Source organism: Ochotona curzoniae, unplaced genomic scaffold, assembly GCF_017591425.1.
Source record: "Ochotona curzoniae isolate NIBS_2020 unplaced genomic scaffold, NIBS_Ocur_1.0 scaffold_4701, whole genome shotgun sequence".
Taxonomy (NCBI): domain Eukaryota; kingdom Metazoa; phylum Chordata; class Mammalia; order Lagomorpha; family Ochotonidae; genus Ochotona; species Ochotona curzoniae.
Window position 1 is genome coordinate 62876486 of NW_024467122.1, and position 25010 is coordinate 62901495.

Sequence of the window (25010 nt, forward strand, 5' to 3'; positions counted from 1 at the left end):
TCCAGAGAAGTTATCCTTTCCAAGGGGTTACTGTCAGCTTGCTGAGAAGTGTTACAAGCCAATCAGACAAGTAATTTTTCCCTCCTAGGAACAAAGTCATCAGGATCTTTCAGCTTGGTGACCACCATAACCTGCAGTGAAAACTGGGGAGTACTACCACAGTGACAACCTTCACAGCCACCCCTTGCTCAGCACAAGGTAGCACCCAAGTCAGTATTTGCCAGGAATCAGAGCAGCATCTTCTGTGCTGGAAATCTCTGGGCCTCAGTAACTTCACAGGTAGAGCTAACCCACACATGCGTGATTGCTTCTTCCTTTTTTAATGAAAACATATTTTTCACTTGAATGTCAAGAGTTACAGAGAAAGAGAGAAGGAGAGAGAGGGAGCAATAGAAATCTTTCATCCGCTGCTCTATTCCTCAAATGGACGCAATAGCCAAAGCTGAGCTGAACTGAAGCTGAGGAGCCAGGACTTGCTTCTGGGTGTTCCGTACGGGTAGTTTCCCAAGACTTTGGGCCATTCTCCACTACTTTTCCCAGGCCATCAGCAGGAAGCTGGATTGATCGTGGAGCAACTGCGATTCAAACAGGCGCCCATATGGACTGCAGGCGCTGCAAATGGAAAATTAACCTAGATTTCTAAACAGCCATTACCCTTCCAAAGTCCCAGCATTCCCAAAATTATTTGTCCTCATGCCAGCATGAAAGCCCATCTCAATGCAGGTGTCTTTCTTCATGGCTTCTACACAGGAACTGATCCCAAAGCAAATGTAAGGGCCCTTTTTGCCCCCAGCCTCTTTGGGATGACAATTGCAGCAAATGTGGACCTATTGGCTTATTAATCGCTATCATTGTTTAAACTCTGATAGTGGAGGCTGCTAAGCACTTCACAAGTTACTGTGTGAGGTTGAGAACCTCCCCCTTTCCCAGGTGAGGAAACTAAGGATTTGGGTAGCTAACTACCCCAGGGCACGCTGCTAGGGAATGGAGAAAATCTGTTCCTTTTACTTGTTAGAGAAGGGTTTTGTATTATTGACAAGCTTCCATTTTTGGGATTAGAATGTGTCAGATGTGAACTTTAAGGACTAAATATGTGATGGGTGGACAGATCCTCCTCTCCCAACACCTGCACCTCAATCCCCAGCCTTTGCCTGAGAAGCCCAGCCCCCACCTCCCAGGGGCAGCACAGCATGTCTGGTACCCTAACAGTCCTGGGCCGGTGGCTGCAGCGGCTTTGCCTCCTTGTGGTGGACAAGACACCTCCCACAAGGCCACCAGACAGGGAGGTTGGTGGTATTAACAAGGAGTATCTGGATTGTACTCAACTGTATTGTTTATGGATGAGCCTACTCAGGAAATACAGACTGTCCCTGGCTCTTTCACAGACAACCCAGCCCGTATGGGGTTTGCCCCATGTGGGCAAGCCAGAGAAACACTATGGGCTCTTGTTCATTGCTGCCCAGGAGCTCCTCTGGGAGACTCGAGGGTTGTACCTTTCAGGTACCAACCAAGAAGAACTGGGGAAAGGTGCCCACAAACTGGGTTTATCCTCCCAGCACTGGAAAGAAAGAGGTCTCCCCACAATCTTGGAGTCCTTGCATTTTGCAACAGGTGGGTGGGGCCCATGACTCTAGTCTTTCCAAGCCTGGAGTGTGAGAATGGACTTCTAATCTTGTCCAGAATAGAAAATTAAAAAAATAATAAAATAAAAAAACAGAATCGCACATCTGACATTAAGCTGGGGAAAACCACATTGTAAAAGAAATTCAGCAACTCTGGCCCTCTTGATTAATAGCATCTATTGTTCATGAGGCGCTTTTGAGAAACACACCCAAAAAAGCCAGGCCAGAAGACCTTGAAGCCATTAAGAGATATTCCGGTGCCAGTGGCGATAGGACGGGGCCTGGCCACGGTGGTTTCAGGTTCCTCCTTGCTACAGAGATAAATGGTCAGAGGAAACATTATCCAAGCAATTGCACATCAAAGGCTAACTGGCAAGCCGATCTGCCTTTCGGTCTGGCCCACAAACCAAGTGAAAACCAGACAAGCAGCGTGCGTGCAAGGATTTGTGCCATCCAGAGTGGATACCCCCATTCCACTTCCCAGCTGGTCTCCACTGGTGAGCAGGTGTCACAGGGTTCATTCTGGGTAGTAGGAGCAGCCCTGCCACAGCCTGAGGGGTCAAAGCCCTCTGCAGTGTCTAAAATGTGGGTGCCAGGACCAAAAGCTGAGGGCAAGTTGGGGCTGCAATCCTCATCCTGGCCCCTAGCTGGCTGGAGAAGATTGAGTAACAGCTCATCTCCAGGCAGGGAATTGCCCCCCCCCCCCCCAGAAATTTCCAGAAAGCCAGCCTGGAGAGCCCAAGCCTCAAAGCTGGGTGAATGGTGATGTCTCACAGACTGAACCCCCCAAAGCAACACAGGGCGTTTGGTTTGTACTTTCTGTCCTTGCTGAGGATGGTGTACAGCAGGGGTGACACGACAGGTGGAAAGAGCCAACATCCTGTGGTGTGGCACAGTCCTCCATGCCTCTGTCTGCTGGAAGAGTGAGGATGGCCACCTGGTACCTGCAGAGTGTGGGAGCAGTGGCAGCAAAGTGACTTGAACCTTGTAAGCGACAGATAAGGGATGGGAGTGAGGACTTTCCTTGCCATTTTTGACCTCTGATGCAATGTGCTTCTCCCTCTGACACATTGTTCATCAGTCCCTGCTGAGGGGGCCAAAGTTATTCACCCAGATTGCTTACTAAGCAGACCTGGGAAAGGTGCCACGTGGTTCTTCCATGGACTGCTGTGGAAGCAGGCACAGTGAGACTTCAAAGGGAGCTGCTGGCTGCGGGCTCTGAGATCCACACGTGTGTTCCCAGCCCCTGTGCGTGCCAGTGACTGGATGGTAAACAGCTTTGGGCAGTGGGTTTGAGAGGGAGGTTAACTCCTGAGGATTAGAGTGCACAGTGTCTATTCTCAACACATGGCAAGGGATCTATAAGAGTGATGGGCTTTTGTGGAGGTTTGCCTTCTTCCATGAGCTCTGAGGTCTGGGGACTTGCCCTGGAGGTTGTCGGAGTGGGCCTGAGATTGCTCATATGTTTAGGTCCCAAAGATGGGTGGGGAAGGAAGAGGGAAAGGCCTCAGCCTAGCATGGTGTGATTGTGGGCTATGCCTGGACCCTGACTGGCAAGCACCCACAAGTCAGGTCTGGGATCACTTCAAACGAGGTTTCTTTGGGGACACCCCCAACTGAACCATCACACTCAAAACTGCAAGCATGGGGAGAATCACAGGATCTCTGGTCTGACTGTGGAGTGCATGTGTCAGAGCTGGGCCTCGTCAGTGGCTTAGACAGAGTAATAGATGGCATATTCAGATGCACATGGAGGATATGGCAGTCCATTGTGGCCTGCAGAGGGCATCTGGAACCATAACAGAGGAAGGAGGGCAAAACAAATTGGTCAATTACACCAGGCGAGCATTGACAACAAGTATCTGGGCAAATGGAGACTCTAAGGTGGACTATGTCAGCCAATGGACCTTGGAAGGATTTCCTCGTCCTTGGATCAGCAAGATGGACAGCATTTCAGAACTATCAGAACCACTGGAGCAGAATTCTCGGAGCATACGCCACATCCGGGGCTCCGGGATAACATCGGCTGGCTAGTCACTATCCTTTGCTACTGAGGCAGTTGGGAGGCTGGGTGTGGCTTCTCTCGTTATTTCCCCCCTTCTCTGGGACACAGGAAGAAAGAAAATTTGGAAACAATAGTCTCACCCACTTTCCCCTAATCCTCAACCCTCCCCGCCCTAATCAACTATATAAACATCGTCAAAAAAAACCAGAGTGATGGGGAAAAAAGTGATGTAATGTGAAAGAACCTTGAAAAGTTCATGGAAAATGTGGACTGTGAGAAAACTGTGCTTGAATTTCCAAAAGTTTAATATCCAGATATGCTTTTTTCTTTCCTTCTTTAAAAAATTTATTTTCATTGGAAAGTCAGACATACAGAGAAGAGGAGAGACAGAGAGGAAGATCTTCCATCTGATGATTCACTCCCCAAGTGGCTGCAATGGCTGGAGCTGAGCCAATCTGAAGCCAGGAGTTCGGAGCCTCTTCCAGTTCTCCCACACAGGCACAAAATCCTCGACTGCTTTCCCAGGCCACAGGCAGGGAGCCAGATGGGAAGTGGGGCCATGGGGACATGAACCAGTGCCCTTATGGGATCCCAGTGCATGCAAGGGGAGGACCCTCAGACCCTAGGCTACTGCACCGGGCCCCAAATATGCTTCTTTATAAATTCTATTTTCCATAAACTTTTTGAAACCCCCTCACATTTTCTAGCCTCATTCTAACTTCAGTTCCTCACCTTCATGTTCCCTTTTATATTCATACTTTAAATTTGTGTGTTTTTAAGATTGTTATTGCTGTTACCCTTTAAAAGTATACTTGCTGCCAATTAAAAAATCTGAAATACAAATCAACACTCCAAAGCTCAAAAACTAAGAAATGACAATACAAATTCATGTAACTGGCACCAAGCGTTTCAGTCTGGCTGTCCCTGCACCTCTCCCCTTGCCAAAATGTTGCCAACATAGAACTAACCAATTCTGCATAGTGATGTTGTCTTAGCCATCCATGCGCTGTTCTCACCCCAAATGCCCACAACAGGCACGGCTGAGCCTCGTCAACATCAGAAGCCCGTAACTCAGTCTGGTCTCGTGAGACCTGAGCCTCTCAGCATGGACAGCGGCAGGAAGATGGAATGGAGAGCAGAGCTGAGACTCAAACCCAGGCACATCTGTTCCCAGGGCAGAGGGAGGCGTGTCTCCCAGCCGGACGCACTACGGGACTTTGTCGTCATCAGGTTTAGCTCTTGCCTCACTTGATCAGGATGTGGGAGGAAATCCCAAGAATTGGGACTGGAGGATTGTCAGTCTGAAGAGTGGAGACTACTTTTCCAAAAGTTCACTCCCAGAAAACAAAGATAACAAAGTTGTAGCTGCATGTACAGTCACCATTAGAGCTTCCTTTTTTCAGCTGCAAAAATATTCCCCCAGGTTGTCAGCCTTAGACTCCAGTTCACTTTGGTAAATAAGAATAAAGCTACTTGGAAATGCCATGAGCCCTGTGAGCTCTCGCTGTGGACTCCATGTTTGTGAAGACAAACCTCACGAACGCATCTCCACTTCCGCTTTTATGGAGGTATTCTGGGTGGACCTTGTCATTTAGTGTGTATCTGCTGGCCCAACGACACACACACTTGGCCTTCTCACAGAGTCAAAGAATGAGGTTTTTGTTGACCTCAGTGCATTCTGTTCAGGAATGTGGGAGAACACCACAGCGGAGACGCCCAGCTGCTGGACCTGCCCGTGCTTAGGGTAACACATGCAAGGACTTACAAACACACACGGCCAGACTCCGAAGGAGTACACAATATAAATGCTTTATTGCTAGCACAGAGGTTTCTTTTTTAAGTAAATTAAAAGAGATAAATCTTCATTTTTCACATTCTATATTGCAGTTCAAAGGTAAAGGTAACTAGTTGGTTAATGGGAATGTTCACTTGGACACACTACAGGAGAACAGGACATTCATGTGAAGAACTCAGAAACGGGGAGTCTGTCACGGCCTGGGGCTCCTGAATGCACTGTCGTTTGTAAGTAACAAGGGGGAGAGATTTCTTGAAAGCCTCATGGACAGACAGGGTTATAAATAGAAAACTGGTATAGTTAGCAGAACTGCTCAATACGGATATAGCCTGTGTTCCACATACTCTAGGTTATGTTTGGTACTTTTAAATAGGTTCAAAGCAGCTAGGTTAAAGACTGGATTGGGTTTGGCAGCTGGAAAGAGGGAAGGGGGCAAGAAGCAAAGACTGCGGTTGTACTGGGAGGTTTGGTGGAAAGCAGAGCAGAATATGGGACTGGGAGGAAAGGGAGACAGGCTCCTTTCACGTTCTCCTCTCTGTAGGCCAGCGCATGCTCACTGACAGACGAGAGAGCTGTGGGGACCGACCACGGGGTGTGACAGGGGAGCTGTGGTGGAACATGGTGGCTGTGGCACATGGAACTCTACAAGGGGAAGAGAAAGCCCTAGACTTGCCCAGATTTTCCAAGGTCACTGCCGATGGACTGAGTACACATTATTAGGGATGCCAGTCGAAAGTGAGACTTGCAGCACTGCAAGGGGCAGAGGCTAGTACAGGACTGCTGGGGTGCAGCAGGAGCCCCAGATTCTACTACAGGAATAGATAACTTGGTAGGCACTGTCAGCCAGCATTGCAAACTGAGTCATTTCTGCAAGTCATCCAGCATTCGCAAATTCTCAAGCTTACTTGCATTGTTTTTGGATTGGTTTTAAGATAAGCTTTGGAAAAGATCTTATCCATCTATCAAAAACAACTCACCCCTTGCTTATTCCAAAATAACTAAGCAAAAAGTAAACACACACACACACACACAGATAGAGACACATAGCATGCTCAGAAGCTGTGAACTACTTTTGATCTGCATTATCCTGGTTTTCTTTCACTCATGTTGCTTACAGGTATAATAAAACCAGATTGGGGATGGACTATACCAAATCTTAACTTCTTAGAAAAACTGTAGTATATCAGCTCCTGGCATTTTTGTCTAGTCTGACTCTAACTAAAAGCATTTCGTGTTTTGCTTTAAAGAAATGGAGAACATGAAATGGTAATTTGGCTGCAAAACTTTGGAAAATTGTTCCCGGCCCAAACATCTGCCCCAAATGAGCTCAGCCGAGAACTTGCTGGAGGCCAGGGCGGGTGGGTGAGGAAGGAGAGCCTGAAGGAAGAAAATTAAGATAGTGGCAAGGCCACCTTTCCTCAAGAGGAATGTTCCTCATGACAAAAGGCATCAAACACTAGAGCTCCCTTTTTGTCCCTTGCCCCACAGCTAAGCCTCTGACCTCTACTTCCCCAAATGTTTGGTGCCATTCAGGTAGCCCCTTCCAGAGTGCCAAGAAACCATGCCCAGCTGGTTTGCTCTAGTTGTTCAGCGACCTGCCTGGCCTGCATGTGATCACTGCAGTCTTTAAATCAGGACTGTGGCTCAACTTCATAGTCCTGACAGCTGGGTCCTACAGAAAAAGCAGAGCGGGAGGGTGGGGGGAGGGGGTCGTGCAGGCTGCCTCCATCCTCCTCCGTGGCCTTCTTAGGAGTTCTTCTGGGGGATCTTTACCGTCACGGTCTTAACTTCGGAGTATTCTCGCAAGCCAAATTCTCCCCTGAAACACAGAAGTGGTCGGTGTCAGACACCAGGGACCCCAGGCAGCAGCACCCGAGCCACACAGGCACCGGTCCGGGTCTTCCCCACAAAGTCCCCAGTAGATGGACAGTCCTGCCTTCCACCTAGAACAGAGAACTGCCACCTCATGAGCAGTCATCATTCACTACTATACAATTTGTCTTCATAACTCTGTACAGAAAGACAATGACTCCCAACTGTGTGGAGAGCAGGCCCTGGGTTAGCCTTGGCAGGGAGGTAGATAGCCACAGCTTGTGTCCCTGAGTGGAGCACTGCAGGCAGCACAGGAACCAGGTCCAGGTCTCAGAATGCATTTGCCACATTTCCAGCCACAAGGCAACTATGGTTCTTTAGGATGACATGTTTTCCTCCTCAAAACCCCACCCCCACCATTACATACCTCCTCGCTGCAAGTCTCTATTCTGGTCACTTGCTAAAGATCTGGTCCACTTTACCAGAAAGAACAAGTTAAGATCCCAGGCTGGAATCTTAAGTGTTTGCTATTCTTTATATTTGATACATGAGAATGAAAGCCTACCCCAGAATTAAAAAAACAAATCACCTGAGAGGCATTCTGGCAATGCTAAATAAGTCTGTCATAGCCCCACAGAATGAGGAAAAGGTTTAGGAAACAATCATAACAGCCTACAGCAAAAGTGGGAACTGTGAAGCAAGCACCACCTACCCACTGTGGCCCTGAGATCTTTGTGATGGATCAAGGATCATCATTCATTCAATCAGCAAACGCTGACTGAGCCATCTTTACAGGGCAGCTCTATGCTGGGCTTGGGGCAAGTGAGAGGGAGGACAGATCACCCATGAAAATGGTGATGGGGTCACCACCCTCCCCAGCCCTCTGGGACAATTCTGTCCAGCAACAAGGATGCTGGCCTGTGGAGGAGCATGCTTACTACAGTGCTGCCTTTCTGCCACCTGTCTTCTTGCATCCCTCCTCATTTTCTCCGTCACTGTTTTTTGTTTGTTTGTTTTTGCTTCACTGTAAAATACAGCATGCTTTAATTTATCTTTTAAGAACAAAACATTCTTACTTCCACTCCTTTTTTTCTTTTCTTTTTTTGGAAGTCAGCGAAGCTTTACTTGACATCAGGCCTCAGTAGTAGTGCCTCCTGCCTGTGTCACAGACCCCTGTCCCTGCCTCGCTATCGTTCTCCCCCCACCTGTAGGAGCTGCATCTTCCCTACTGGGCTGTGGCTCAGTGCCTTCTTTCTAACTGCCGCCCCCCGGCTGGATACTGTGTGTAGCCTGCATTATAAGGCACAAAGCAGGCACCCGATAACTGAGAAAGGGAGGAACGGAGTATCTTTTCCTAACCCCTCTTCCCCAGGTCCACACTATTTTCATAAATGCCTCTACCAGGGAAAACGAAAAGAACACTTGGAGATGTGTTTGACGCAAAGGATGAAGAAAGGCTGTCCTCAAATGGCCACCTACAAAGGTACAGAGCAACTGTGGCTGGGCTTTACACAAGAGGCCTGCTACACGTGGTTCATTCTGGTTCCTCCCAGGAATCCCCATGACCCTACGCAAGGCTCCAACAGCTTTGCCAGCAGATCCTAGGAGCACCATGGGCTTCTGAGTTGACTGGGGCCAGAGGGCATGAGGGGGCAGCTCTCTTCTTTTACACGGAGAAATGAGATGGGCACCCTGGATTGACCCTCTGGTGACACGGGTGTTCATTAACGCTGTCCAGGCACTGAGTGGCTTCATTACCAGGGCAGCTCTGGCACTCACTGGACTTGTTCCTGCCCTCTGGCAGTTCTGATGTGCCTCTTCATCAAAGACCTCATGTACTCTTGTTTGAAGTGAGGTTACTCCCTTCTGGTTTCCTGGCCCTTGTGCATGCAAAGCAGACCCTGAACCACACTTCCCTTCCACTTGCATCCCTAACAAGGCCTGAGAACGTGAGAAAGTCTACAGGGTCAGACACGGCATGGTAACATTGCTCTCCATGGAGACCCATGGTATTTTTGTGTGGGATGTGATGTGGAACACCACTGCAATGCAAACGTGCCTCTCCTGGACTAGGTAGCCAGCTACATCCAAGCTGCTCAGAGATGGTGAGGGAAATTTCCAAAAGAGGGAGGGGGGATTCAGATTTGCCACCAAAGTGACTGTCCACGGGGCCCATAGGTCTTAGAGGTCTTAGAGCAGTGCAACCTATGCAGCATGTTGGGGAGGAAGGCTCCAGGACCAGGAGAGCTGTCCCAGCACTGTCAAGAAGACATTAAAGGATTCTAGTTGAGTCATCCCAGCCTCTGCTGGCCAGGCATCTTTCTGGGCTTTAATTGCACACACGAGCATCACCCAAAAGGACTGCTTACCTGCAGGGGCCTTCATCACTCCCCTAACAGCGCTGGTTTCATCCAGTCTGAGGTGAGGCCCAGGAGACTGGGACACAGGTGCTCATGTGGCCCAGCCCTTCGGAAACACTAACTGAAGGTTTCTAAAAACCATGAACTTTGCAGTCTTCAGCTTTTTCACCATCTCGCTCCAGAGTCTATCTCTAGAATCTGTTTACTCTGGTTAATTCTGGGACACATGCATTTCCACAATGAAGAGTGCAGAGCCCCATTGGTGGGCACACTCAGACGTATCCTTGCAGACACGTCCTTGTCTCTCTGTGGGGTCACTGTGCTGCCTGGATAGTGCATCCGGTACAAATGGGTTTAGAAGCTTGGACTCCTGCCTCTCAGCATGCTGAGTTATATGCCTAAGATGAGCAAATGTGGCGCACCTGGAGGCAAGCCAATATTGCTTTCTCACTCAGACTCATAAAACAAATCAGGCTTTCTGATTAGGATATGTTTTCCCCACCCTTTCATTTGGCTTGCCGCAGCAATTCTCTGAGAAAGGTCCCCAGACCACCTGCAGCAGAATCATTCCAGAAAATGACTGTTAAAAATGCAGATCCTGGGTCCCAGCCCAGAGCTACTAAATCAGTTTCTGAGCAGGGGTCCCCAGATAGGTATGCTTCACAGCCCCATCCCCCAGACTGCAGGTGACTTCTTCCTGTGCACATATATACTATGCATGCATCCATGTGCACACATGTGTCCATGCCCCCCATACACCTTCAGAAGCCCTATTATAAGTATATTTTAATAATGCTCCCCAATTTCAAGGCCTGTACCATTCGATTTTTAAATGCTGAGGTTCCCAGCTTTCCTTTCATTCCTTTGGTTCATGACACGTACTTTGTAGCTTGTACTTGACCATCCATCATCTCAGGGAAAGCTTAAATAAGGAAGTAAGTAACGTGATGGGAACAGCGAAACATATGGGATTAGCTGGGCAAGGGAGCCCAAAGCAGCTCTGCCAAGGTCTGACTGCTGGAATGAGAGGCTGATCCGCCTGATAACCTGCAGGGGGCAGCCCTCCCCACTGCGCTCTGGGGGAACTCTTTGGGGAGCTCAATCTGGAAGTGCTACTTCCCTTCTCCGCTCCCTATAAGGGTGAGCAGGAAGAGTGTCAGGGACCAAAGCTGCACAAAGTCTCCAGGCCAGGAGACAGGCAGTTCTGTCCAAGGGCAAGGTTGGGTAGAGTTTTGGTGGATGTATGAATCAAGGACTGGGCAGGTTCTTATACATGAAATGTTTCCTACCTGTCTAGGTCATTTACGGAAGAGAAAATATTACATGTTTCGGGGGCAAGTAGAGACAAAGAACTGTGTGATGTAGACAGACTGAAGTGGGTCTCATTCCCCACTTCGCAAAAATGTGTTTTTGTTTAATTGTTTTGAAACTACACTGAGAAAGCCAACTCATGGTGGTGCCTATTAGAGGAAGGCTGCTGCCCTTCAGTCTCAGGCGCCCCTGTGATGTGTGGCTCCACCTCAATCACACTGTCTCTCCCAACTGTCTTTCCTTGCAAGGCGAGCATTTCTGATAGGAACAGCCTGCACCTGGACAGTGTCAGACACCTGGGTCTGGGCAGCGGACCTGCCCACAAGGAAGGACCTAGACTGCAGCCACCAATGATCACTTATTGCAAGTTTATTTTATACTGGTGACTCACCCAATTGATTATGTATAACAAAACAGTAAGAGCAGCATTCCCAGAGCCACTAACTGCCCCAACATTTCAGAAACCTGGGAACAGACAAAGGCAGGATATGAAAGAACAAGTGGAATGCATCTTGAAAAGCAGCAATGGAAAGTGAAGGTCATAGGCAAAGGCAGGACACATACCTGGAATGCATGAGGATTTGATAAAAGATGAAGGGCACTAATGGTTGAGCAAACAGCACCCAAACTGGCCATGGATGCCTGCTGCAAAGACAACATACACTGATGGCCAGAGCAATGGCTAAAGTGAGACTAGCTCCTCCCTGACACTACCAGGCACAGAACCTAAGTTTGTAATGTTAGCTGGAATGTATAAAGATTTCCCCTACACTCCCAAAGTAATGTACTTCTTAAGAAGAATGGGGCCAGTGTCGTAGTGTAGCAAGTTGAGTTGCCTGTGATCCTAGCATCCCATTTGAGCCCTGGCTGCTCCACTTCTGACAGAGCTCCCTGCTAATGTGCCAAGAAGGCAGCAGAAGATGGCCCAGTTACCTGGATCCCTGATACTCATGTGGGAAATCAAGATGAAATTTCCTGGATCCTGGCTAGATCCAGGATCCTGGATCCTAGTGTCAACCACTGTGGCCATTTGGGGAGTGAGCCAGTGAATGAAAGTTTTCTTTCTCTTCCTGTTCCTTCCTCCCTATCTGCCACTCTTTCAAATAAATAAAAATTACCCTTTTAAACAAAAAGTATGACCTACATAATCATCTACTTGATGAGTGATGATGGCAGCTAACACTGTATACGCTCTCTGTTGGATGATTTAAATACTCAACCCTAACACTTTATCCTCTCAGCAACCTCTGAAGTTACTTCTTTCTCACACACAGGGATCTTGAGGCTTGATGAACTGAAATAATCTGTCCAAAGCTGCACAGGTGGTAAAAAATAAGGTAGAATTCAAATCTGAGAAATGTGATTCTAATAACTGCATTTGGCCCAAAGCTATGCCTAAAGTTGGTTTAACAGTTAGGAGCCAGGCAATTCTAACCAAAGGATCTGAAACATGGAAATGCTCTGTTCCTGTCTGTGGTTCATGGCACATTCCTGAAACACCGTACTTACTTCTCCCACAGTGCCTTTACTCATCTTCCCCCACTGCGAGCCACCTTGCTTCACCCAGCAATACTGAAATACTTTCACCTACTCGAGTATTCAATGAAAGGCCAATTCAGATGCCTGTACTTGATCCCATCTAAAGACGTCCCAGACTCCTCCAGCTCACAACTCCTCTGCTGTCTTGGAGTGTTCTCTGGGATTCTCCTGATTCTTTCAATATTACCTCTCACTAACATGACAATACCTAAGTGTCTGACAAGCTGCACCTGCCACCACAGACCAAGCAGAATGCTTCTACACAGTTTATACTCAGTACTTGTGTGCTGAGCACTGCTCACAAACACGTATTCAGTGATGGCAGGGGAGTGGGCAAAAGAGACCTTTCCTCCATGAATGCCAGGACTTAGGAACTGTGGATCAGCTCCTTTGCAACTGAGGGAAAGTGGGATTTTTTTTTATGGAGATGTTACTAACCACCTTCTGAATGTCACTGAAAAACAATTTACATTGACATCTGCACCAAGATCCCTCATGTCTAGTCCACCTCTGTGACAACACACTTTTCAGGTCCTCAGCATCTCGGGGGTACTGTCTAGCTGTGACCATGTCCCAAAAAAGTCCCCCTGGCTCATGTCCAGGCTTCCTAGGCTGGTGTCACATGAGTTGAGTGCATTTCAAGTTACTGAAATTGGAAACGCCAGCTCTGCCACTGACTGGCTGTGGCATGGGGGAGCTCCTGAAACACTGCAACCTCGAGTTCCTCATGTAGGCCATTTGTCTGGTAAGGCTGAGTGTATCCATCCCATAGAGTCATTGTGAAGATCTAATGAGACAACACTTCATAAAAAGTTAGCATAAGGTCAGATAACAGCAGGCATTTAATTAATAGTAACTATTGTGGACTAAATGCATCCCTGAAATTCATATGTTGGAACCTGACCTTCAATGGAACAGTAATAATGAGGCGTTCTTTGAAGTGCATAGATCATGAAGACTCCATCCACATGGACGGGATTAGTGTCCTAGTAAAGTGAGTGCTCTTGCCCCTTCCTCCAAATAAGGACACAGAAGAAGCCATCCATAAGGAGCAAGTCCACTCCAGAAAGCAAAGCTTCTGGCACCTCAATCTGAGACTCCTCAGCCTCCAGGACTGTGAGCTGCAGGGTTCTAATGCCCATGAAATGCCCTGTCTGAAGTATTTTGCTGTTGCAACTCACATGGAAGAAGATAACATCTATTTCTGTTAGTGGAAAATCTTTCTAACTGGTCTTCCTCTTTCTCTGCCAGGAATCCTAGGTTTAAAAATGTCAGGTGTTTCCTCGGTTCCTAAAAATTTCCTTTGAAGCCTGAAAGATTGGGTTGGTTTAAGCCGTCCCTTCCACAGTATCTGCAAGAAATTCCCTCCATGGTTCCTATGCTCTAACCCTGCATTCCCAAATTCAGAAAATCTGTGGGGTCGGGTGGGTGATGGGTAGTGAATCGCATGGGTGTGAAATGAATGGCAACAAATATTCAGCCCCTTGAAGCAACAGAGGCAACTGGCAAAGTGGCAAAATGTGGAGCTCTTAGCACCAGTGATTTTGTTATGAGAGAGTAAACCTAAGTCTAGATTTTGCAAAAGTCCTCTGCATCTCTGTCAGTTAAAGATTTTCTAATTTTGTGAAGGCAAAACAAGGCCTTTCTGCAGGCTACACGTCAGCCCTGGTCCAGCATCAAGTGACTTGCTTTTAGCCCATCAGGCTGTTCTGCTCCCTGACTATTCCACCTGCAGTGCCCTCAAGCCTCTGTGCCTGCTGCTCCCTCAGCCGGGCAGACCTGCTCCTGACAAGTCACAACACTGTTTTTCCCATGCAATCTTCTCTGAGCCCCAGCCGACAAAATTAATTGATTATTCCTCTCTATTTACAAGATGTTTGGCATTCTTCTATAACAGTCCTTATTTAGAATTACTGACACATTAGTTAGCATGAGGGCATGTATCCTTCTGACTTCTGTAATATGTAGGACTCTGCTTACATCAGTAGGTGCTCAGTAACGTCTTAATGACTAGATGAGCCTAACAGAGTTAAGCTATTTTGTGAGCGTTCTGTGCTGATATTCACAATTCCTAGTTCCCTTCAAAACATCAGCAGCTTGGACACTTACATTTCTCTTCCATTTCCAGACATCTTGAATCCCCCAAAAGGGCTCTGGGCATTTAAAGCATTGTAACAATTGATCCTAAAAAATAAATAAATAAATAACACAGTATTAGGATTAGCAGGAATTCTATCTGTTCAAAAGTAAGCCCACTGGCAAATTTCTTCTAAAAGTTTTACATTTTTGTTCCTTTTTCCTTTTCAGATGAAAATGTATAAAGTTTACATTGATTTCCTGATCTATCAATAAAGAAGAATCCCCTCTCGGGGTGAAATCTGGCTTCCCCACCCTTCTGGAGGATGCTCTTTATTTCATACTGGCCGGCAAGAATCCTAAGGCTCCTACACCATGAACAGCGATTCATTACGACCAGAACAACAAAACAGAGTCTGTTCTCACCAAACAGTCCCAGCTTGCATTGCAGAAGACACTGTGAGAGCCTTGTTGATGTCATTAGTGAAAACAGCTGCCACAAGCCCGAAGTCGGAGTTATTGGCTCTTTCAATAACTTCATCCATGGTCTTAAACCTCAGAATTTCCTGAACAGGGCCAAAGATCTGAAACACAACAGTTTGATTCCACGCGGCTGGGTTGCTACTCCCTTACCTGCTTCCCCACTTCAAAGCAGGCTCAGTCTGCCTTGATTATTTAAATGGCATTTAAGTTTGGCAGTACAATACCATAAAATATCCCAGGCTTTCCCAGAATAAGATTATACAAAGGGACTACCAAAACTTGGTTGAAAACAATTTGAGTAAAAACTTGTATTTTGGGAACAGAATAACGAGAGAGAAAGAAACAAAAAGAAAAAAAAAATGAACTTAATTTTGATTCAAAGAAAGTTAAAAATCCATGCAGTTTTTCAAAATATACTTTTCCATGAATTTTTTGGAAACCCTCCTCATTTAAGTGTTTAACAGGAGAATCTGCTTCTCCGTCATTGCTTGATGCCACTGGGCGCACATGGCATGCTCTTTACTAACTGAAGTCCAAGTGGCTTTCTCCGTTCCCACCTCCCTGCCAAGCACTGCTCCAGGACTGAGAATTGCCACTCAAGGTGGTGGGATTCCTGGTTCCTCCCCTGCACGGATATAAGGATGTGGGGATATTTCCTGTTTCTCAGCTGCCAGCCTAACAATACGTATTTGGGAAAACTGGATTGTTGTCAGTATATTACAGAGGCCAATTGTTCTCTTGGCTAATATTAATAACATCTATATTACATGTCATCTGGCCTCCACACAGCTTGCTTGCTTGACATTGGGATTTTCACAGCCCCAGATAATTGCTAAATGTAAACAGCTAAAACTCCAAATTCACAGATTAGTAATGCGTTGAAAAGCATCCCAAGAAAGATGTAACTTTTGAAAGAATGCTGTATTTGTTACCTCTTCTTTCGCAATCCGCATGTCATCAGTGACATTGGAAAACACTGTGGGTTCAATGAAAAACCCCTTTCGGCCGAGTCCTTTGCCTCCACATTCCAGCTTGGCTCCCTCAGCCACACCACTCTGGATGAGCTCCAGGATCTTGTTGTACTGTTTCTTATCGATCTGTGGGAGAAATTACCTAGATGAGTCCAAACAAAAGCTACTATGAAGATGAAAATAGCTATGTACAAAAGAAAAAGATTTTGAAAATGTGTCAAAATTTATTCATGGCTGATACGAGGAAAAGGTGACTTCTATCATGAAATGAGTCATTTATCAAGTTCTGATGTTAAAAGACAGGAACAATTGTAAGTTCACACACAGCCTCTTTGGATAGTGCCCACACTGAATCCTACTGAGTTTCCATTGAAAGAAATTTCTAGTATACCTAGAAAGGGATTAAGCATAAGACATGAAGGTAAGATTTTTAGTCTAAAGAATAAAGTGATACTTGCCCCCTCAAAACCAAGTTAGAATCCAGTTATAACAGTACAAACTTCATTCACTGCCATTTGAGCTGCTAAGCTACAACATTCACTTTTATTTTCTGAACCAAAAACATGCTGCCCTTCACCAGGGAAACTCGGGTTCTGGTGTTCCAAAGGAGAGCTAGTCCAGACATCGCCTTTAAACATCTGTAAGGACTGTCTACAAATTAAAATCAGAATTCTGTTTGGAAATGCCCCTCAGTCGTGGCCTCTCAAATGTGCAGTCTGGCCTCTCAGGAGGGACATGGGTGGCCCATGGGGCAGCCAGGGTCAGACATCATCATACTGCAGAGGGACAGTCAGCCTTCCTTTCCTACACACTGACAGTGCTCTCTCCCGATCAGAGCAGGGTGGTAAAGGGAACCCTTGGCAGCTAGTGTAAAGAGAGGACCCATCCTCCTGACTGTGGCACCTACAGGGATGTCCTCAAGTCCAGTGGTTATTAAGAATTGGGACATGTTCCAGGATCAAGCTCCATTTTATCATGCCCAGGGCTTTCTTTAGAGGTGAGAGAGACTCTTACTGCCAAAATTCAAGGCATCATTGTGGCAACCCTAATCCCAAGATCTTTGGAAATAACAGTTCAAAAGGGGAAAAGAAATAAGCAGTGTCATTTCTAGCCATGATGATAAGGTGGAAGAACAGGGAGGCAGCAGAAAAAGGAACAAATTCCTTGGCTGGTCCCATGAGTGTTCAGTATCCACACTAGGCAGTAATGAAGGGCATGTTTAGGATTTGTCTACCTGAGGACCCTGCTCAGTAGTGGGGTCAAAAGGGCTTCCCACTATGCGCCTCTTGGCCCGCTCCACGCTCCTCCTCACAAACTCCTCGTAGATGGACTCCTCCACAAAGATGCGAGATCCTGCGGTGCAGCACTGGCCTTGGTTGAAGAACACTCCCTGGTGAGCCTGCTCCACGGCATAGTCCACTGCAAGAGGAAAGGGCCACGGTGTCAAAACTGCACAGAGTGTCTGCAGATGGTGGCCCTACACTGGGGACACAGCTTAGTTCTAATGAGACTTAGCGAGCACATGCTGTGTGAACATAGATCACTTCACTTCCTCCAGTCTCCTTGTTCTGGAAGCAGAAGGCTTGGACAACATGATTTATAACAGGCATCTCAAACCCAGGGACCCAAAGAGGTCAGGCAAATAATGTATTGAGGCAGATTATGAATCTGTCATGTGAGGAAGCAATGTGTAAGAGAAAGAAGGCAAGCCTCTGCATTTGGCTATCACTGAACATGAATGTAGTATGCCTAGATCTTTCCAGTCTGGAGAAAATCCAGACATCTTTTTAATGGGCAGTTTTTATTTCTTAAGCCCAGCATAATGTTTAAATAAGTATAGTTGGCCATTTTCTGCAAATAGGCCTATATCTATAATTGCCTGCTTATAACTGCTCATCCACAGGACCTTACAGCTCTGTTTAATTAACATTTTGTTGATTAAGCTGATCACCATATGAGAAATCTCTTACTTTCAGCCTCTTTTTCCCTTTGATTCAAGATAATGATAATAAATCTGGTACATTCTAGTGTCTAAATGGCTGACTGAAAAAAATCAATAGGTCACTCAACACCAATGGACCACGTTCCTTAGGAGAATTTTGATCTTCCCTGAACGTAGTGTAAAGCTAATGCAAAATCCCTGCTCTCTGATCTTCCTAGTGGTGAAACTGGGAAGGCAGCTTGGCCTGGTAGGAGGTGAAGAAGAAAAAGAACGAGTTAACGAGACTTTGGAATTTGTTGGAGAGCTTTTCAAAACAGAAGGACCACATCTGTGCAGAACAGACCAGGTGGCGTCATTCTTAGAGACGTGGGATTTCCTACTTTGCTGCTCTACATCTCTGCAAAGTCCTTCTGACAAGCGCAGTCGGGTCAGGTCCAAGACAGAAGCGACACAACTGTGTTGTTGTCTTAAATCAAAGTCCCAGCAACAGCAGACAGGGTTGGGATGGCTACACCACGAAAGCACTGTAGGTGCTTTCTTCAAAACAAAACAGAACAAAACAAACGCCAAGGTTACAAAGACATCACTGAAGGGTAGTATGCTGGGACATCTAGAGTACTTGAAAATGAAAATGTTTATTCGGGTGTAAAAAATTTTCTGAAACGCATGCAAAGTTCATTCATTATACATACTTCAATAAGCTTTATAACATAACCCCTTTTCTGTATGGGTTTCATTTTGTGCCCAAATGGACTTATCTTTTAATTCCATTTGGCATGACTCTTTTGAGGTGATTTCATATATGAGATCAGGAGTTGACTTACAATCAGCATCTGCAAAAATAATATTTGGACTTTTCCCTCCAAGTTCCAGAGTTACCCTCTTCAAATTACTTCTTCCTGCTGCTTCTTGAATAAGCTTTCCAACCTGAAAGAGAAGAAATAAAGAAATACTTTGCACACCTTGCGGTTGAAACAGTGTGTGGCCAATGCCAGTTCTGGCAACAGTGGGAAGCAGCAGGAAACTAACCCACTGATTGGCACAGGGACAGTTCCTGTGGTCAGTTTGGTAGATGAGATATATCACCTAGGGTGCATTTTAATATCCATGCTAAAGTGAACCAGAGGTTTACTCTAATTTTATGATGAAAGGTAGAAGACAAGCGGAGTCAAGTCTTGGGGATTGGTGTTGTGGCACAGCAGCCTAAGCTGCTACTGGCAATGCCGGCATCTCATAATAGAGTGCTGGTTCGAATCCAAGCAGTTCTGCTTCTGATCCAGCTGCCCAATAATGAGCCTGGAAAAGTGATGGAAGTTGGCCCAAGTATCTGGGCTCTTGCTTCCCATGTGGGAGACCCAGAGAGAGTTCTAGCACTAGGCTTTGCCCTGGCCCAGCCCTGGCCATTGTAGCCATTTGGGAGAATGAACCAGTAGATGGAAGATCTCTGTCTCTCCCACTCTGTTACTCTACTTTTCAAATGAATAATGTATATGTGTGTGTGTATATATATATATATATATATATATTTAAAATACCAAAAGTCTTGAGCACTAAAAGATTTCTCTAAAAGACAATGGTAAGCAAAATATAACTACAGATATCCACTGAACTGTGGCCTCCAGCTTTGGACTCTGGCTTCCAGGGGAAAAAAAAGGTACCTGGCTCTCCTTGTAAGACATGACGAGGGTAAAAGAAATTGTTTATGTATGTCTACAAATTCATGTATGATTTTTTTTTTCACACAGTTCAAAGACAATCACTTCCCTTAGCTCTGCCTAGAATTCTAGGTTTTCTCTGCTCATATAAAACTGGAAATGCCCATTTATGCAGAAGGCAAGCAAACAAGACATTGCTGGAGAAACATTCGTGTAGGTCACCATTTGGGACAAAACTGAAAGCATCAAAATGGAAACAAAAATGTACCACATATAGGGGTGAGTGTTGTGGTGTGGCACATTGAGCTGCTGTCCCATGAAAGAGTCTAATTTGAATACTGACTTCTCTGCTTTCAATACATTTTCCTGCCAATGTCCCTGAAACTAGCTGCATCAGTAATTAATGCCCCAAATATTTGGGTCCTTGTCAACCATGTGGGAAGCAGAGGAGATCCTGACTCTTAGTTTCTACCTGGCCCAGTACTAGCTGCTTCAGGCATTTGTCCAGTGAACCAACACATGAAAGATATTCTCTTTCTGTTCTTCAAGTAAATAAAAATTTTAAAATGTATTTACCACTAAAAAAAAAAAAGAAAGTAAGAAATAAAGAAAGAAAGAAAATGTCCCGGGCCAGTGCCATGGCATAGTACCTGAAGTCTCCACCTATGGTGGTAGCATCTCATATGTGTGCCAGTTCATACCCAGATCCCTGCTTGTGGCCTGGGAAATCAGTAGAGGATGGTGCAAGTCCTTGGGACCCTGCACCCATGTGGGAGACCCCAAAGAAACTCCTGATTTCCAACTTCAGATAAGCTCAGCTCTGGCTGTTGTGGCCATTTGGGAGTGAATCAATGGATGGAAGGGGTCTCTCTCTCTCTCTCTCGTGTGTATGTGTGTGTGTTAAATCTTCCTTTCAAATAAAAATTAATCTTCACAATCCAAAGAACATGTCACAAGGAGTCCCTGCTCAGGGAGGAGCTCATGGCCTCAGTAGTGAAGAATGCTATCTGAAGGCTTGGAGCTGTCCACACCTTCAAGGTCCATCTTGGTTGAAAGACTCTCCTATGTTCAAGGGTATGCTCTCCCTTGGGTGGTTCACATCCACCTACTGATTAGCATGACAGCTCTGAGAAACTATGTATGTTCTGCTATGCTTGAGGTAGTTGGCCAAGACTTTGTCAAGATTTCAGTGCAGTTTTTACTTCTTGGGCCACTTCCCCCTCAGCAGCAATCCTTGGTAAGCACCTCAACGCCAGACTGTCTCTGCAACTACATCCTGTGACCTGAAGCACAGAGGTTGTCTACTGTAGAGCACAGATAGCTTTATGGAAACATGTCAAGCCATCAAATGCTTGTTGAGGCGATTTGGTCTTGTTAAGATGAAAAATACTATCTGCACCCAGAATTTTAAACTAAATATTTAATTAATTAATATTAAACCTAATATTTAAAGAGCCTAGAGAAGATAAATACTAGATATATTTTCAACTCCTCCTGTTTCTTGTTGAGATCCTTCAGTAAGATGAGTAAGTCCTCTGGCAGTTACGGGAAAGGGCTTTTGGGGGAGCAGTTCTGGGAGGGGCAGTGACAGCCTGAGTCACTCACATGGGAGGATGAACCGAGTTCTCTGCTTCCTAGCTCTGGCTTGGCTGCTGTGGACATCTGAGGAGTGAACTAGTCTGTGACCCCCAGTCTGTAAATGGATATATAACTAAACTTTCATTTTAATAAGTCAGTCTGAACTCGGAATGATTACTAGAAAGATGAAGAAGAATGGTAGAGGGAGGTTGGTGAGTTAATTAGTGCAAAAGCAAAGAGGAATGAAGTTCTCTATTCCTTAATGTGGTGGGGTGACTACAGTTCACAATAATCTATTACACACTCTAAAAGAATCAGATTCAAGTGCTCAGAGTCTCCAAACACAAGGTTATCATAAAAAGACAATGCTAATTAACCTAATTAGGTCAGTAAATGCTAGACACATGTGCTGAAATAGCATACTGTACCACATAAATATGTTCCTCTAACATTTAAAAACAGAATAAAAGATGCAAACTAAAACAAAACCTAATTTTTCTAAGTTTTAGAAAGAAATATATATGGAGGTACTTTTAAAAGTTTGTGGAAAGGAGTAAATGAAGTTCAATTTAAATATATATATATATTTGTTTTTATTGGAAAGTCAGATATACAGAGAGGAGGAGAGATTGAGAGGAAGATCTTCTGTATGATGATTCACGCCCCAAGCAGCCGCAACAGCTGGGGCTGAGCCCATGCGAAGACAGGAGCCCAGAGCCTCTTCCAGGCCTCCTGTGAGGGTGTAGGGTTCCAAGGCTTTGGGCTGTACTCAACTGCTTTCCCACGTCACAAGCAGGGAGCTGGGTGTGAAGTAGGACAGCCGGGATTAGAACCAGTGCCCATATGGAATCCCAGCGCATGCAAGGTGAGGACTTCAGTCATTAGGCTACCATGCTGGGTCCTAAAGTTCATTTTGGTATAAAAATACTTGGCATGACATTTCTGTTTGCCCTGCTCCCTGTCACCTGTCAGCAGATCATTCCATGGGCTGATTTTTTTTTTTGGCTAGAAAGAATGCTGTCCAGTGACTATTTTCATGACTACAGCAACTACAAAATCTTACTCACTACATGGTCATCAGAGAAGAATACCTAAGAATGTTTCCTGTATTAGTGCTTTGCCAACCTTTCCTTAGAAACCAAATTTGTGTTAAACACTGCAAAGCAAATCTCAGATGAATAATGCCTTGCCTCTTCATCTCTGGAAGAAGGTCAAGTGGTAGTCTGGTCCCAAGAACTGGGGGCATTAGGCCAAGGGAAAACAACTCCCATCCAAAGCGGCATCTGGACGGGATGCTCTTGAAAATCTGCAGTTATCACCAAACTTTCATTCAACACATGTCCACAGTGTTTGGCACCGTATTTCACCACCACCAACAACAAAAAAAGTGACAGCTGAAAGGACTCCCAGGTAAACTTAGCATGTGCCCAGTAAGTGTGGCTTTTCAGTCCACTGAGGAAAAAAAAAAGCTGGATCTAATTTAATATTCATTCTTAGCATATTATTACACTATACTTTCCAGTTCTGTGTTATAACCTGGAGCCATACCATTCTGTCCTAACCCAAAGAGCTGGGGTTTGATACAACCACCCTCAATTATAGGATCAAGCTTATATGCCTTTCCATGACATTCTGTTTCACAATCAAACTCTCTTTGGAAAACATCATACCATCCATGCAATTCCCCTGAAAGTGTGGCACAAGGTTAAGTGACCCCAAATGGGATGTACTCCCATAATTGTTTTGAGGGGGTGAAGAGACGACAGAAATGAGAACAGATGCAGCTCTAAAGTAGGGAATGTTCAATAGGCACAAATATTATGTTCAGTAACAAAGACTTCAGTGATAAGTGACTCTACCTCTGCTTTTTAAAGTAAGTCTTGGGCCCGGCGCGGTGGCGCAAGTGGTTAAAGGTCCTCGCCTTGCATGCCCGGGATCCCATATGGGTGCCGGTTCTAATCCCGGCAGCCCTGCTTCCCTTCCAGCTCCCTGCCTGTGGCCTGGGAAAGCAGTCGAGGATGGCCCAAAGCTTTGGGACCCTGCACCCGCGTGGGAGACCTGGAAGAGGCTCCTGGCTTCGGATCGGCATAGTATTGGCCCGTTGCGCTCACTTGGGGAGTGAATCATTGGACGGAAGATCTTCCTCTCTGTCTCTCCTCTTTGTATATCCGCCTTTCCAATGAAAAAATAATAAAAATAAATCTTTGAAAAAAAAATAAAGTAAGTCTTAAGCAAGCCAAGCTAAAATATTGCTTAGACCAATTTTATGCAAAGACTATCCCATCAATGGGATAAGAAAGTCTGAGAACAAATTACAGACATGGAACAAAGGCCAGGAATGGAGCAGCCCTTCTTGCACTGAAAGGATCCATGTTATATATTTAACCCTTCTCCATGAAGTCCTGTACCATGAGATGAGACTCTCAGGTAGTGAAGGTCTTAGGAGTAGTTGACAGTCAAGTGCACAAGGACAGGCCTTGTGAAAGCAAGCCTTATTCTGATGAAAAAAGCAGTATGTAAGAAATAACTGGTGAATACAGCTTGAGAAACTAAATCCTGTGTTTGATATGCAGAATAAAGACGCAGAGACCCAATCTTGAATTTATCCTGGTTTTTTTTTCCAATCAGAAAAGATGTTACACTTTTTTACAATGTACCCACTTACTCCTGCTCCACTATTGGCAATCTGGCTAATGTAGATTTATACACCACAGTTTGGCCCCCAAGTGTCAGAAACTGAGGTACTACAAACCCTGGCCTGAGTGCTAACACACTTTCTATTTAGACAAGATACTACTTCTGCCCCAGTGTCTCAGTTTCTTCATCTGCAGCATGAAAGCAAGGGACATATGGCAAGTCTGCCCCAAAATACTCTGGTTAATAGGAGGAGTTAAAAAAGGAAGAAACTCTAGGGCCCCTGCTCACTCTTAAGCCTTGGCACCCAGATTATATATATATATATTTGCCCAAAGGAGCAGAAGTAGCTTTTCTTATGTGCACCTCAGTTGCACTGAATAATACAAAGTCCTGATCTCTTTTTAGTTTCCTGCTCACAGATCTTTATGAAAGAGTAAGGGATGGTGTTCCTTATCACGTTTCCTAACTCTGCCCTCCCTCGCTGCAGAGCCTCCCCATTGTAGTAGTGGCTGGGTACCCTAACCAGACAAGGGTGGTGGCTCCTACACATAATGAAACTGGGCTGATTCTCAGCAGGAATGTTGGCACACAACAACTCTGACTCCCATGCTCATCTGAATTGTTTTCAAGATTGATATGAGGAGTAGTCCTGGAAGAGCCACAATGTACGGAAATCATGTTCACAGCACTGCAGCAGCTAGGGGAATGTAATTTGGTGCTTCGCAAGAAGATAATCTGTTATACAGGACAAAAAACACAAAAGGCTTTTCATACCTCTTTGTTCAATGAAGTTGCACCCGCCACAGTTTCTAAAGTTGGGTAAAACTTCGGCTTTTTTTGATTGGTTAATTATTCTTATGAGGTACATTCATTTTCAGAGTTATTTCAGATGTTTGTTAATTTGCATATATAAAAGTGAAATTTTCACAGATATTACAACTTTTTAAGAATAGAGAAACACATCTCTACTACAGATCTCAATAAACTAAGCAGAGATGCCTACTTTATGCAACATATTTTTCATTTTTAAAAGCAAAAAGAGGAATTGCATCCTTCCTCCTTTCTTTTCCTCATTCTCATTGTTGGATGAAACTGTAATGGAAATGGAAATGCTCAAAGTATGCAAATTGAGAGTTGTCCTGCTGAAATATGCAGAAATAACAATACAATATATTTGTCCTAATGTCTACCAGAAACTAGCAGGATTAAGGCATCTTAGAAGCT

The 25010-nt window shown here is 45.3% G+C and overlaps 1 protein-coding gene across 3 annotated transcripts in view; it reads right to left on the bottom strand.

Moving 5' to 3' along the window:
* Positions 1–5423: 5423 nt before the first annotated feature.
* ALDH1A2 (aldehyde dehydrogenase 1 family member A2) overlaps positions 5424–25010 on the bottom strand; it is a 156879-nt gene continuing 137292 nt past the window's right edge. For all 3 annotated transcript variants that reach the window (XM_040969497.1, XM_040969495.1, XM_040969496.1), the window contains 6 exons: positions 18741–18843; positions 17209–17393; positions 15936–16100; positions 14947–15104; positions 14554–14628; positions 5424–7241 (listed from right to left, as the gene is read on the bottom strand). In XM_040969497.1, the coding sequence (XP_040825431.1) occupies positions 7169–7241; positions 14554–14628; positions 14947–15104; positions 15936–16100; positions 17209–17393; positions 18741–18843 (759 nt within the window). In that variant the 3' untranslated portion in view covers positions 5424–7168. The remainder of the gene's footprint in view (positions 7242–14553; positions 14629–14946; positions 15105–15935; positions 16101–17208; positions 17394–18740; positions 18844–25010) is intronic.